Raw genomic sequence first — 15,549 nt, 5'->3', positions numbered from 1 at the left:
TCTTTAGGTGCCGGGCAAAAACATTCTTCTTCTCTCAGGCCTTTGGCTAAATGAACAATCTATGTGGCCTTTTAAACAGTTGTGTGGGGGTTGTTGTTTGTTATTATGGTATGTATTTTTGTGTTTTTATTTTGTAAACTGCCCTGTGATCTTCGGACAAAGGGTGGCATAGAAATTTCATAAATAATAATAATACTAATAATACCCCACACAAAGGGTGGCATAGAAATTTCATAAATAATAATAATAATACTAATACCGTGTTTCTCATATTATAAGACATGTCTTATATTTATTTTTTCCTCAAAAAAAAACATTATGGCTTATTTTCAAGGGATGTCTTATTTTTTTCCTCCTCCTCCTGCCGCGGCCGGCATTGCTGCTGCGCCTATCACTATGTCTTATTTTCGGGGTATGGCTTATATTCCTTGAATGCTTAAAAATCCTGCTATGGCTTATTTTATGGGTATGTCTTAAAATATGAGAAACAGGGTAATACCCCACACTTTCCAGTCAACTTCCCCATTGCTTTCCTTATTGAAAGCTTTTGGTGAAGAGGGCTTGCTGTGCAAGACCTCCCAACCAGCTGTAACTGTGCAACATGACTTTGCCCGTGAATCCCATTCAAAAATAGCAACCATTTGGAATCCCCCAGCGATTGTGAAAAGGGACGTGCACAAGCTTGGACTGTCCAGTGCCCTTCCCCCTATTCTTCATCCCTTCCTAAGGAAGATCTTCACCATATATTCCATTAAAAAACTGACTCTCCTCATGAGAGAGACAGAGAGAGATTGGTCTTTGTTCATTTGTTTGTTTATTGTCTTAATAAAGAGGCCTGTGTTCCCTGCCAAATGGCCGTATAAATGATGAAGGGGATTCTTTGTCCAGGCCTCACCAGGGAACTGATGCCGTTTGCTACTGGGAGCACAAGCAAGAAAACTTTGCCTCCAGTGCCCACAAAACCAGCCTCTGGAATTCTGTGGGCCGACAAGCATAACAACATCTCTGGCAACTTTTTGAAAATATTTCATAGAAAAGAGGCCTTCCTCAGACATGGCAACTCTCTTTTCCTATGGCTTTTCTGCTATGAACTCCACACTGTCCAGTGGGCCTGCTAGAAATGTGTTGCACAACAGCACCTTACCTTCTAATAACAAACCCATTCTCCAAAATGGAACCAGGCATGCACAAGGAGGTAAATAACAAACAGACAATCACGGAAATACAAACAACACAAAACCAAAGCAAAAGACCGTGACGATAAACAATGAAAAATATATGAATACTTAAACAACAGTGAAGATAAATACTACAAACTGCAAACTGCAAATGCAATAGCCTGACTTGAGCATATATGTTAGGCTATTGCATTTGCATTTAGTATTTTGTAGTACCTGTATTTATCTTCACTGTTGTTTATGCACAAGGAGGTGGCTTGGGGAGCGCCCAGGTTTTGCAGAACCACAAAATAAATATTTAGGGGGGGGGGACAACCCCCGAGGCAGACAGTAAAACCCAAAACAATCCAATGAGGACTGGGCATACCCAGCAAGCACAGAATGCTGGTTGACTGTTGCGGTGGGAAAAGGAAAACCGGGAATATCCTAGAAGAGAGCATGGCTGGCTCACAAAATCCCGAACAGGAGCAAACCACATTAGTTCTGTGCCTTATACTTACCACCACAGTTTGGTTGCAGTTTCTTTTGCAACCCTTCTTCATAATGTTCAAACCTAATGGGTCATGAATGTACACACACTCCCCTGGGAAGAGCCCCTCGGCCTTTGGAAATAAAACAGATTGTGAGTACAAAGAGCACTTTTCACACATGTTCGATGTATATCCATCGTGTCGTGCTAGCCAGAGGAAGTTCACTGGGGGGAAGTCAAGATGAACTGGAACCTCAGCATGTCTGTCAGGAAAAGGCAGGAAAACCACTTCCTCTCTTGACAGTCAATACAGATCATGCCCTCTGAGATAGCTCTCTTGTTCACCTCATGATAAGGAAGAACAATGAAGATATAGCAGAAACCGTGTCACAAACAAGTTTCTTTGGTTAGAAGCCAGAACATCACATGGTAGTCTCCTACTTTAGAAAGAGAAAGGAAGTAAAACACAATTCTGTAAGCAGCTTTTAATAAGTTTTGTTTCATGAGGACCAAAACCCACCATAACCATAAACAAAACTAAGAATCGTTTACCATAATCGTACTTTCAGGTGGGCAGACACTGGTATTAAGGGCACTACAGTCCACACAAGATCCCTGTAACATAAATCAAGAGTAGGAATCCTTACTGCATGAAAAAAGTTTACTGTACTGTCAAACACACACCTGAGTTCATAAATGGTTCAGGACCACAATACCTCAAGGACAGCCTCTCCCCATATGGACCTATCCCTGCAATCATAATTGGAAGCCCTTCTTTGTGTGCCTCCTCCACGAGAGGTCCAGAGGGTGGCAATGCTAGGACGGGCCTTTTCTGCAGTGGCTCCCCGTCTGTGGAATGCTCTCCCCAGAGAAGTTCGCCTGGCGTGTTCATTATACACCTTTAAGCGCCAGGCCAAAACGTTCCTCTTCAACCAGGCTTTGGGCTGATTAACACCCTATATTCTTTTAAATGTTTGTGGGATCAGGGGGTGGGGGTGGGGGTGGTTATTCCTTTGTGGGATGGGGGGGAGTTATCGTTTTTGTTTTTATTATGTACTTTGCATTTTTATCTTGTATTTTTATGCTGTTAACCGCCCTGGGATTTTTGGATGAAGGGCAGTATACAAATGTACGTAATGTAAATAAGTATCACCACAGATAGTTGAAGGAGGAGATATCATATTATTATTACTATTGTCTATTAAATTTAGATACCACCTTGGAAGTGTACAATTTGAAAATATAAACACGCATGGCATAGCAACAAACAAAAATTATTAAAAAAAACACATACACAGTTTAAAAGGGCATACATTGTTTAATTAGCCAAAGGCCTGGGAGAAGAAGAATGTTTTTGCCTGGTGCGTGTGCACACTGCTAATATCAAGATGTTTTAAGCAAAATATGTATTTACTAATAGACTGTACCCAGTATATTGACTGTGCAGTAACAACAGCAGCAACGAAGGCAGACCACTCACCTACTAAGCATATACCCCATGCAATCATCTCAAAAAGTCTCCTCTCCCTGTGGAAGTCATTTACAAAGCCAGGGGAGAGCTTATCCAATGGGCTTAATTTTAGAACAAGCAAATAAAATGCAGCTTGAAGCCCCTCTTAAAGTATATGCTTCTGCAGCTGCCGCAGCTGCAGCAAGGAGCAATGTAAAGTCCGTGCCTAGAAGCCCTGACTGCTTCTCCATCTAGGCAACAGGAAGCAGATGTTCCGAGCGAATGATGAAACATCATCAGACCCGTTGGCAGAGGCTGTGTCAACAGGAAGGGCCAGCTCTCAAAGGAATCACAAGGGGATGGCCTCTGAAAAACCAAACTGCTTTCCTGAGTCAGAAATATTGTGGGTTATAATGTGGAAGATTAAAACCACAGACACAACCAAAAATTTGACTCTTGGGTTAAAATGAGGAACTCGCTAAGGAAAACAGCTGAACTTTGCAGGAAAGCTGTGCTGAGATGATTGTAGGGGTTGTACTGGCCACAAGCAAGTATCTTGCACCAGGCGGGCCATGATGGAAAATGGAATTCATATTGCAAAAATATGCAGTCTTTCCCCATCAGCCCAGAATAAAGACAAAGTCTAGATAGATTTGCCTACTTACCGCTACAACTTTATAATCCTTTTCGTTGCATCTATGCGGCAGAATGGGGATGATTGATGGAGGAATGAAGATGCCATCTAAGGTATGAATGATACCATTTGATGCCAAAATATTCCTTGTGTTTAAGGCAACCTCAGAGTCACCTAACAGAATTCTTCCCTGTGTAAAAAGAAACAATTTGGAAGTTAATGGCCAAACAGAGCTGTGCAAAGCAGATAGGTCAGTAAACTGGCCTCTGCTTACACTCTATACATTTAACCTCCAAAGGATCCGGGGAACTGTAGTACACCCCTTACAGAGCTACAATTCATAGCACTCTTAATAAACTACAGTTTGATAGAGGAAGGATTTAGAAAATTAACTGTTTTACACAAACCTGTTTTAATGTCTCTGGAGTGAAACTAAAACCAAGTCAAAATCCTATGCATTTATCTAAGCAGTTCCCCGCCAAATGAATTAACAGCCAGTTAATTCCAACTGTTATGAAACACTTACCTCGTCACTGATATGGATTGTCAGAACCTGATTTGCCATGGTCAAAATTTGTGGCAAGGTAATCAGCGTTTCCACGTCTACCTGGAAAATATAGTGTATATTTTATTTACATCATCAGGAGCTTTCTGAACTAACACTTTCTGCTCATTAACTACTTCCATGTGGCAACCAAAACACAGGGGCACAAAAACCAAACAGGTAATGCAGTGCATGCTGGGTGAAGACACCCCCACTCCCATTTTGGCATGTACAACAGCATGCAAATGCGAATTAAAATACATTTTAAGCTGCGATGTGTACATAGCCTAAGGGGGGGTATTTTTTGTTCTTACGATTGCTAAATAATTTGGAGTCAGAATCCTTGCAGAACTACAGAAAACCACCCAGCTCTACTGGTAAATCCCTCATTCAAGATTGCGCTCCATTTTAGCTCAATATTGTTTCTCTCTCTCTCATGTATAGCGTGTCCTCCCTAAAAGAGGGCACGTGTTGCAATGAGACCTGGAGACTGACCCTCGTGTTGTGGGTGGGTATACTGGACAGCCACAACACTCGATTGGTAGGTCCCTCATTGCTGGGTTTAATCTGGCCAATGGGGTGCAGTCTAAATGGATTGAGGGACCTATATATACCTATGCACATGACCCAGAGCTTCCTCTTTTGGCACGTGCATTGGAACAACCACCCACCTCTCCCTATATTTAGGGCATTTTGCAATTGACCTTGCTATGCCATCGTGTGTTGCCTGTTGTTGGGACAGGGGCACGGCAGGAATTTTCCCCACTTGGCTGACTGACTGGTGCCATTTGGGTTTCGCCTGCCGCGTAGCAAAACGTCACAACTTGTAAGGTTGCGGATAGGCATTGGTCCAGGTGATAGGGATGGGAGAACGATCTTGCCATCCCTATGTGAAGGGTATTCCGTTAAAGGAAGCCAGGGACTCAACTTGGTTTTGTCAACCCCCGAGATAGGGTTGTGCCCATGCCTGAGTCCAGGGGAGCATCTGGGGGAGTGGACATAGCCTGTACCTGGGCTTCCTACCTACCTCAGATGTTCACCCTTGGCTGACCTACAATAGAGCCCTAGGTCAGCGCTACCTGCAAGGGTGCAGGGAGCTAGTCGAACCAGAGCCTATGCAACCACTCACTTTCTGTAATCAATAAAGTTGTGGCCTATATTCTGCCAAAAACCAAACTAAAATTTGAGTCAAATGTGTTTTTATTTAGGGGGGAGGTCTCTGGGTCTGAACACACAACTATTTCCTTGGACAGATCTGTTGGCTTGTAATCTCAGAGACCTGAGACCTTGACCCTGCATCACCACAAATCTAAAATCTGATACGCAGACCATTCAAGACATCCTGCCTAGTGCTACCAGCATCTGATCATTCTCTCCATCGAAAAGGCGGGGGAAGGGTAGGACGAAAATAGCTAAAGTACTTCCTCTTCGCAGAACATGCAAAACCTCCTAAACTATCAAAACCTCCTAAACTATCCTGAGAGCAAGACATTTGTATCTCCTTGCACAAAATGATATAGGGGACACAAAATGGTTGAGGTACGTTTAAGTTAGACAGAATGCTGGAGTTTAATACTGTTCAGTTTTAGACATCATGATTAATAGAAATCATATATGCTCCCCAGACTGGCATATCATTATTTATCATTATTTATGAGTAAACATCCAGCTTTGTAGTTCAAGCAACAGGTTGGTGTACTTCTCAAGATCATATTTCCTCATAGCAAGTATCCCAGACCTTCCCTAATCCAAACTATGTACAGTTATTCCCTTCCTGTCAGTTTCCAAATGCTCAGTTGAATTTGTTTCTGGTAACTGTCCCCTTTTCCTGACATAGCAGCCCCGACAATTTATAGCCCCAAGACCATCACCTATCGTTGGCTTCTCTCTCAGAAATGTTGTTCTTATGGCAACATTTCCAGTGTTACACTTCTTGGCATACTTATTAGTGCCGCAAATAAAATACCAGCAAGTCTGATTTTGGAGAGTAGGGTGGAAAAGTATACAAGTCTTGGTTTTTGTTCCCCTGTGCGGGCATTTTCTTCCCCATTTACATTTTTTATTTAGCTAGAATCTCGTGATGAAGTTTCATACCAAGCCCTGGATCAACCACCTAGAGAGGAAGAATTTTGCTCAGTTACCAAGCCAGTCATTGGCAGATTTGCAGATAGGTCTATGATACACACATAGCAGCTGCTGGATGTTTTTGGAAGGGAAAAGGCTGCAGGAGACAGAGTGAGGGAGCATATTTTGAACATTTCAAAATCAATATACAGGACTTCCTGTTATTAAGATGACATCAGTGCTTAAAAGAGCTTCATGTAACAACTGCAGGAGACACATATGGCCGAAAGAGCTCCAACTTTTCAAAATAAATTTCATGTGCAGTGAATAAAACATGAAGAGAATTAAAGATTCCTGTGCATTTGCAAGAATTTGAGTCAAATGTGTAACATACCAGGGTAAACCCGAGTTAATGTTCGGCTATGGTAAACTAATGCCTAGTTCACACCATCAGCACTTGTGATGGTAAAACTGTTCCTAGACTGTACCACTTAAGATAGCAAGAATGTAATTGCATGGCTGAATGTTTCCACTCAAATCTCCTTGAACAGGCTCATGCAGGGGGGTGAGGGCAGCCGGGTACCCTTGCCCTAGGCCTTGGAGGGCTACGTTGGATGGGGTCCACACCAGGGATCTGCAAGACTTAATGCTCTCATGCCAAGAACACCCTGTGCCACCTAGCTGGCAGGGGATGCCCTCCCCAGCCCTCATACAAGCTCTGCATGGGCCTGCCCTTGACATTAAATTTTTGGCATGCAAGAAAAGTAAGTTCACCTGTGCAGCCTTTTCCTTGCCTCCTCCAGTACGACATGGTACAGTCCAAATATAGCTTAAGATAAGATTTACCAGCTTAATCCTCTCACATGCCATTTGTGTGTGAACTAGGCCTACAGCATCTCTTTACATAAGGGATGGGGAACCTGTGGTCATCCAGATGTTGCTGGAACTATCACCATCCCCAGCGTATTTAATAAAAAATAGTTCGTGTCATTGAAGGAAAAAGTCAAGCAATAGCAAAAGCATCCATGTTGGGAAATAGCAAAAGTTTTAACAGAATTGAGTTTCACTTCTCCCTAGTCTGGACAATGCAGAAATGAAAGCCAAACAACTAAAAATTTTGTTTTAATAACTAGTAATATAGAAGGCTGCCTTAATTTCATTCTACCTAACCAATGTACAGTAGTGGGAAAAACACACACACAAGCTGGAAACAGATATGCCTTACCGCTGCTTTTGTGTAGATATGGTGCTTCACAAGTTCCTGGAGCTTGTTTATTCCCTAAAGCAGGAAAAGAGCAATTACACACTTTCCCTAGACATTTTGCAGAGCTACAATAATGGGCACCTGATCGCTAATGTAAATGCCAAATGCTTGTGCCTGCAAATTATACTTAGTGCTGTGTATCTTTTTTTTTAAAAAAAAATCAGTTTCTTACTGCAATACAAAAGGATGGACAACAGAGTTTTCACTACAAATATGTCAAAGGGAACTTTGTACCCTAAAAAGTTCACATTTCACATACCAGGAGGTTGACATTTTGCACAGTAGACAGCTTTCTACGGATGCTTCAAGCAGACTTTCTTTTAATAGCATGCTTGCATTTTTTTGCAAATTCAGGACATTCAAGCAAGACCAAGGGGCCAAATAGCAAGGGCGGAGGATGCTGACTAACAAGGACTAAAGGATAATAATATGACAAACAAGGAGCCAAGGAAGTCTGTTGGACACAAAAAGTTTACTCCTTGATCTCTGGTCTGTGTACTATCAAGCATTCCTCCACAACAATGCAAAACAGAATCTGGCTTTCCCCACCTTCCACATTTTTCAAAGCCAGGTTATATTTTGAAACAGACTTCAGATTCTGGGTTAAACAATCTAAGAATTGCTGTACTTGAGATTAAGGGCAGAACACACCGTACATTTAAAGCACACCCAACACACCTTTAAAGCACATAACTTGCCCACAAAATCCTGGGAACTGTAGTTTCTTTATGGCTACTGGGAATTGTAGGCCTGAGTGGGAAACTACAGTACCCAGGGTCTTTTGGGGGAGCTCATGGGCCAGATTCAACTAAATGGCTCTGCTAGTGGAACCTATGCAATGACTTCCCCTAGTCTAGAGCACAGGGAAGTCTCGAGCAGGTCACGCACCCTGGCGCTGAGGGGCGGAGATCACTCCGGCGCCCCTGCCCTCGCAGGGTGCAGCATGGCTTCCGCGCGGCTTTGCCGCGCAGCGCCCTGTCTACCAGCCCGGCACCCTGGCGCCCCGCGCCACCGGGACTCTACCTAGAGCCGGCCCTGCTAGAGCAACAAGGCTTTCCCCCTGCCCTCCTCCTGCACTCCCTGCCCCAAGTTGGCCCAGGGGGTTGAGAGAACCCTTAAAACAGCATATGGGGGAAGAGAGGGGAATTTTCCCACCAGGCAAGCAGAGATGCTTACGCTGACCAAACAATCTCTTTTAGTTCTATGCTGAATTCCTCCCCATGTGCTTTAAATGTGCATTGAATGCTATTTAAAGGGATAGTGTGGGTCTGCCCTATAGCAGCAAGGCAGGATGTAGATGAAGCAATGAGTTACCACAGTGCTAAGCAACACTCTGCATGAGTGGAACAACTTTTGTATTCTCAACAGGACCTTGTCTCTCTGCTCCTACTGTTTGCTCCCTTAATCTCTTTTGGCAGGGGGTGTTTCCCCCAACTCTCCAGAGCAGATATGGAGATGTTGTGGCGCATGCTCTGGGAAATATGTGTGTGTGTGTGCGCGCGTTGAAATATTGTTGCACTACCAGGAATTTTTGCACTGGCTCACACTGGCAAAACAGTTTAGATGAATCTTCCCTTTTCTGCAAAATCATGATTCACTGCACCATCTTGTTTGTGGAATTTGCCTGCCAATTCCTATAAGGAAGTGCCTTCTCTTGAGATGAAACCAGTCTCTCTTGCATGAAAACCAGTCACAAGATACCTGCTTCCTCTGAAGCATCTAATACTGGTTAAAGCAGAACCACATAGATCTCCATGAGGTGACGGAAATATCCTTAGGATAGTTCTAAAGCTGCAGCATCCCCCCCGCCCCCGCCATAATTAGTGAAGATGGCCTCACCTCCGTGAAGAGATAAATTAGCCTTCCATCTCTTAATTTGTCCACTGCTTCATTGCTTGGTACAAACACAGTGAAAGGTCCTGGACCATCCAGAAATGAAGGCAGACCACAGTTCTGCAGAAATATTAAGTACCACCACAATATATCAGTCTAGTCTAAAACAATTATGGCTTAGCAATATAGACTATATTGAGTGTACACTATCATGAACCACTTCAACCACTGTTGAAGATGGTTTTCCCCTCTATATTTGGTGCTAAAATACACATGCAGCTCACATTTTATATATTGGTCCCAATCCAAGTAAAGTTCAAGTATCACTTAAGTCCCACTGAAATGTTTATAACCAACATAAAGGCTTATTTGTTTTAATATGACTTGGTGTGATTAACTATAGCAGGATCAGGCTCAATGTATGTAGGGGGGAAATCAAGAAAAACAGTTTACAGGTTTTATAAACAACTGGCCCTCTGAAGAGAAGAAGCTCTTCTGGAACTATTTCAAGAGCAATCATAAGGAGGAACAGGGTAGCATTAAAATATATCTCTCCTGGTTGCAATGAAAATCACTCAACGGGGATGAGTAATTCAAGAGGTGTTTTTATCATCTGATACCTGTTTATTTTTTTATATGCACCTGTATCATAACCAGGCGTAAACCAGGTGCAAACCAACAACAATATTATTTATTTATGTTGGCTACACATTGGCACATCATCTAGATGGCTCACGAAGCTAAAATGCAATATATAGAAACAGTTATAAAAACAACTGCAATGTGTGTGGGAAAACTCCAGTTGAGAGAAAGCAAGAACTAAAATCAACCTCACAGTATAATTAAAAATACATAATATATAATTTGTGGGATAAAGAAAAACAGATTTTAAATTCACAGACTTGTCATTTTGGAGAATTTCCCTACATTAACCGCCATAAAGCATAAAAAAAACCAAATTCATTTTGGAAATGAAAGTATTTTCCTTTTCATGAATGCAATCCAAATATTGGTTGGATTTTCAAGTTTTGCATTCAATGTCTTGTAAGAAGGCAGAAGAGACCTCACATTGCTCCTGTATTTTATTTATTTTTTAATAGACAATCTTTTCCTAGAAGGAAAAGCTCTTAGGATCAGGGATAGCTGCTCTATGTGGTGCCCTCCAGAAGCTGTTGTGCTCCAACTCCCAGCCGCCCCAGCCAGCATGGCCAATGGCAGCAATGCTGGAAGTTGAATTCCAACACATGGAAAGCACTGTGATGGCTACCCCTGACTTGGAGAGTGGGATTATTCTAGGGCTCTCATTTCCCACAACAAAGATTTAATCAAAATGCTTGTTTTGTTTATCTTTTGCATTAATAATTCTAATTGCAGCTAGCCTCTTTTCGTCTTGTGACTTCTGTCTCCCCCTAAAGATCCCTCTGCACTTTTGGAAAAGAAACTCCAGCCTTGAGCCTCTCAGTTGACATCTCTAGCTTACTTACTTACTTACTTACTTCGCCAAACCTTTATTAGGCATTAAAAATATCTACAAAAAGTCATGTAAAATATGTAACAATGAGGATTTTCATTGGAGTTTCTTACCGCTAAATAGTACCATTCACCACTCTATGAGATACTATTGTTTGACAAAAACTCAGCCACCCTCGCAGTTACTTTTGGGTTAATGTCAGACAGATAGTATCTGATATTTTCATTGTGCCGTGATGTTAAAGGTTAAGGTAAAGGGACCCCTGACCGTTAGGTCTAGTTGCGAACGACTCTGGGGTTGGGGCACTTATCTTGCTCTACTAGCCAAGGGAGCCGGCGTACAGCTTCTGGATCATGTGGCCAGCAAGACTAAGCAGCTCCTGGTGAACCAGAGCAGCACACGGAAACGCTGTTTACCTTCCCGCTGGAGTGGTACCTATTTATCTACTTGCACTTTTGAGGTGCTTTTGAACTGCTAGGTTGGCAGGAGCTGGGACCGAGCAACGGGAGCTCACCCCGTCGTGGGGATTCGAACCACTGACTTTCTGATCGGCAAGCCCTAGGCTCTGTCGTTTAGACCACAGCGCCACCCATGTCCCTGCCATGATGTTAGACTACGCGAAAAGGGATATAGCAGGCATTTGCGTAGCTGGTTGTACAATGGGCAGTAGAAAAGAATAGATTCTACAGTGTCCGGCACATTCACACTTCTCTAGCACCCTAATGCCACTCATATATAAAATATATGAAAAACAAAAGCTGCACTGTCGAGACAAACATGTGCCCAGGTCAACTTCAAGTCCTGGGTGGGAAGTGTCTTACTTCCAATATGGTTTCAAATCGGCTGGCGATCTCCATTGAAACAAGAATTTCCCCAATTGTTTTCTGCAAAAAAAGGGAGAGAGAGATGGCAGAATGAGACAGAGAGAGATACAACATGCTATGAAAATTTGCACAAGCTAACAGATAATAGCATTTACCTCCCCCTTTCACTCTGGCGAACCAGAGCAGCACATGGAAACGCCATTTACCTTCCCGCTGTAGCGGTTCCTATTTATCTACTTGACAAATGTTATTTTGTACAGTAGTACTCCAAGCTTCACCCACTGCTATAAACACAATCCCAATAATATCTTCTCCGAGTTCTCAAATCTTACCCTCCTGCCCTTTCTATTAGGAAAAGAAGCATTTAACATGCCTGAGAATTGCTAAGGTTGTCCAAGAGGGGGTTTTTCCTTAATATGTTGACGATATGTATGATCCCATTAGCAGCTGGCAAGTTTTGTTCTCTAATAAAATATCGTTGTGCTGGTTCATCTGAGTACCTGTAGTTCTTTGTGGGTGACCCCTGAGAAAGTAATACAGGATCATTCTATGGTGAACATTTCAATACAGTATGAATTCAGCTAATAGTCAGATTTAGATATCTGTACTTTATTGACGGGCAGGACTGATTTGTTCTTTACATTAAAGGACAGTGCAAGATTGAATGCAAGCTCAGGAAAAAAATGTTTACTGTATTGCTATATAGGCAGACACACACACACACGGCTGCACCCCTGCTCATTCCACTCGCCACTTCCAACATTTGAGCTTCACCTTCTGTCAGAGGTTGTTACGGCTACTCTTGAGTAACGACTTTCCACATACTTGTCTTTAAAAGAGTCTTTATTGGTGCACATTATTTACAGTGTAGTGAGTTATCAGTTTCATGTCCGCTCATTCCGTCTCAGAATCCGGCACTGCCCTTTTTCGCAACTTTGACCAACATAACAGCCTAGGGACAGTGAATCTCCTCCCCTTTCTCCTCCTCCTTAATTCTGGTGCCGGGGGAAAGGGTCTACGCTCCGTCTTTTCCCTCTCTCCCCCTTCCGTCTCTCTTTCTTCCCGCCTGTGGAGCAGGGGCTCTCCTATGCTGCCGGAGACCTGGCTCTCTCTCTCCCCACTTCCTGACTAGCCCCTTCAGACCCCGCGCTTTCATAGCTGCTTGGGGACGAACTGCTCCTGATGAGAGGGGGAGGTTCTCTGTAGTCTCTCCCCCTTACACCTTCCTAACCCCATTTCTGAAACCACTTCTCTCTTTGTTTCTGCTGCGCAACTTTCCATCCATTTTCACCTTTACCCACATGTCCATGTATCTCCCTTTTGTGCAACTCCCCTTGTATAGAGACTACCCCTTGGAAACCTCCTGCATCTTCCTCTCCCCACACATTGCAACACATATGCACCTTTTCCACCACCCCCTCCTATTCTGCAGCCCCTTTTGCATTCTCCTCTTTACCCTCATTCTCATGCATCCTACTCCCTCCTTTTTTTTTTGAAATGTTTCATTTCCAGCCTCCAATTTCTCTCTTTCCCCTCCCTCCTCCTCCTTCCTTTTTCGCAACTCTCCCTTTTCACACAAACCATCCCTATTCCCATGAGTCTTTTTGCAGCCCAAGGAGAAGTAGAGGGGGAAGAGGGCCTGCCTGTCTCGGGCATCTCAATGCCTTGTGTCAGCCACAGGTGCAATGATTGAAGAAAAGCAAAAAGAACATTCAGGAATTGTTGATTTACACAGGGGAAAATACTGCATCTGAAAACAATTCAAAAGCCAAGGTAATAAAATACTTTGCACTAAACCCATGAGAAGTGGCAAATATACTGAGCAAATAGAAAACTACACTTGGAGAATTCTAGAGGAATGCATCTGAAGGCATTTAAAACAGAGTGTAAGACTTAAAGCATGACAGAAATAACTGGGTGGAGCTGGGGGGCGGGCGGAATGAAGCAATGTCAGGATAGACCTACAGTCCAGTTTTTAGAATTTCAAACCAGGATTAGAAATAACCTTCCCATTATATTATTTTATTTTACCTGACTGGAGAATGTCACTTTCGGACCAGCTAATGTCCACAGGTCCTTGTCAGTATGATCCATGAAATGCTGCCCAGGGATTATGTGCAGTTTGCATAAATTATTTGCAAGGGTTTCCTTTGAGGAGACAAAATGGGATATAAAAAAACCAGAACTGTTTATGTTTACTCACGCTGTCTTTTATAATAGCATTTCCAATCCCACAGTACAAAAAGTGTTTTGTTTGGACCAAAACAGCATTGACTGCCAAGGGAACTTCTTTTCTTCAATCAAAATAATTTGGGGAATGTTGCAGTTTTAAGTTCTGATAATTTGGAGTTCTGAAAATTGACATGACAGGTTTTAACTCACTCTTAGATTGTCCTGTTTTCTTGAGATTTATATTGTAACACCCACTGGCTACAAATAATAAACATTTTACTAATTCACAGTGCAATCCTAACCACGTCTACTCAGAGGTCCCACTGAGTTCAATGGAACTTACTCCCAGATAAGTGGGGTTAGGGTTGCAGCCCAAAAATTACTTTTAGTTTTCACTGCAAGAAGAGACCAAGAGGAGAGACCAGGTTGCTGGACTAGAGTCTGATCTAGCAGACTCTTCATATGTTCCTAAATGTTCGTGCCTACACTGAGTTGCTTCTGCACTTGCTCTTTTCTCTGGAATTGCCATCATTTGGGTCACTCACCTGCCCGCATTCAACATTGTTAGCCTCTTGCATTTCCACTTTTATGAATGGCCCATTATTTTATTTTATTTTATTTTTAAGATGATGACTTTTTGTAATAAAATGCAATTGCAGCATCATTACTAATGTGGGCAAAGTTCTACCGAGGTGCTGAGGATTTTAAGGGCTCTATTTTAAGGGCTCTAATGTTTAATTATATTATTTCATTTTTCTGTTGGAAGCCGCCCAGAGTGGCTGGGGAAACCCAGCTAGATGGGCGGGGTATAATTATTAGCACATTTTATTCCTGTCTGATGAGGGAGGGGGTATCTTTATTGCCTCTTGAACAGCCTCTCTTATTTGCCCTGATATCCATTTACATTTCTGGGCTTGTGGGGTTAAAAAATAAATAAGAAGGAATGATTAATTTTTATGTTTTAAGTAGCTAAAATAGGCGATATTCACCGTAATTTTATTCCTCTTCAGGAGGGCAAAAAGCAAACAAACAAGCCAAATGTAGAAGGAGGAACTTTTAATATCACTGGGTATGTTTGCTGAATAGGGTGTATTTAGAGTTTGAAAAAGCTTTTGGTAAAGTCCCTCACCAAAGTCTTTTGAGTAAGCTTAGCACTCGTGGAATACAGGTAAAGACCAATAAATGTGTGTACAAAAGACAAGCGATTGTGCACACACCAAACCCAGAAGTGAGCGAAAATGTCACTCAACAACACATCATGAACAGGGCATAACGGGGACAGGTGTAACAGGGCAGGGCACATGGTGGTGGTTGGGCAAGAAATGGAACCCTCGTGTGAAATTGTCATGGACTGTAAAAGGAGATGTCCTCCTGTGGATCAGTTAAGTGGTTTAGAAACAGGAAGCAGAGAGTTGGAATAAATAGATAGTGCTCCCAATGAAGGGTGGCAGAAAGCAGAGTCCCCCAAGGACTAGGACTGAGGGCTGGGCTTTTCAACTTGATGATATATAGCAGGGGTGGCCAACCTCCAAGAGACTGCAATCTACTTAAAAACTGGGAGTGATCTACCCCCTTTTGGGGGGGTTCAGGTAAAAGTTGTTGCACTTTTTTTAGGAAGGAGGAAGGCCCATGTTGGGGGGGGGTCA

At 42.7% G+C, this 15,549-nt stretch overlaps 1 protein-coding gene across 1 annotated transcript in view; it reads right to left on the bottom strand.

Annotated features, from left to right (window-relative positions):
* The window catches only part of STAB1 (stabilin 1), a 101,880-nt gene that overhangs the window by 66,809 nt on the left and 19,522 nt on the right, over nucleotides 1-15,549 (bottom strand). Inside the window, exons 12-20 of the mRNA XM_035106132.3 lie at nucleotides 13,763-13,879; nucleotides 12,105-12,254; nucleotides 11,729-11,791; nucleotides 9,443-9,556; nucleotides 7,565-7,618; nucleotides 4,258-4,338; nucleotides 3,763-3,921; nucleotides 2,200-2,262; nucleotides 1,679-1,780 (exon numbers count right to left, since the gene is read on the bottom strand). Coding sequence (XP_034962023.2) covers nucleotides 1,679-1,780; nucleotides 2,200-2,262; nucleotides 3,763-3,921; nucleotides 4,258-4,338; nucleotides 7,565-7,618; nucleotides 9,443-9,556; nucleotides 11,729-11,791; nucleotides 12,105-12,254; nucleotides 13,763-13,879 — 903 coding nt within the window. The remainder of the gene's footprint in view (nucleotides 1-1,678; nucleotides 1,781-2,199; nucleotides 2,263-3,762; nucleotides 3,922-4,257; nucleotides 4,339-7,564; nucleotides 7,619-9,442; nucleotides 9,557-11,728; nucleotides 11,792-12,104; nucleotides 12,255-13,762; nucleotides 13,880-15,549) is intronic.

Source organism: Zootoca vivipara, chromosome 2 (genome assembly GCF_965207765.1).
Source record: "Zootoca vivipara chromosome 2, rZooViv2.hap1.1, whole genome shotgun sequence".
Classification (NCBI taxonomy): Eukaryota; Metazoa; Chordata; class Lepidosauria; order Squamata; family Lacertidae; genus Zootoca; species Zootoca vivipara.
The sequence above is the reverse complement of the archived record's forward strand: the minus strand, read 5'-3'. Positions and strand labels throughout refer to the sequence as shown.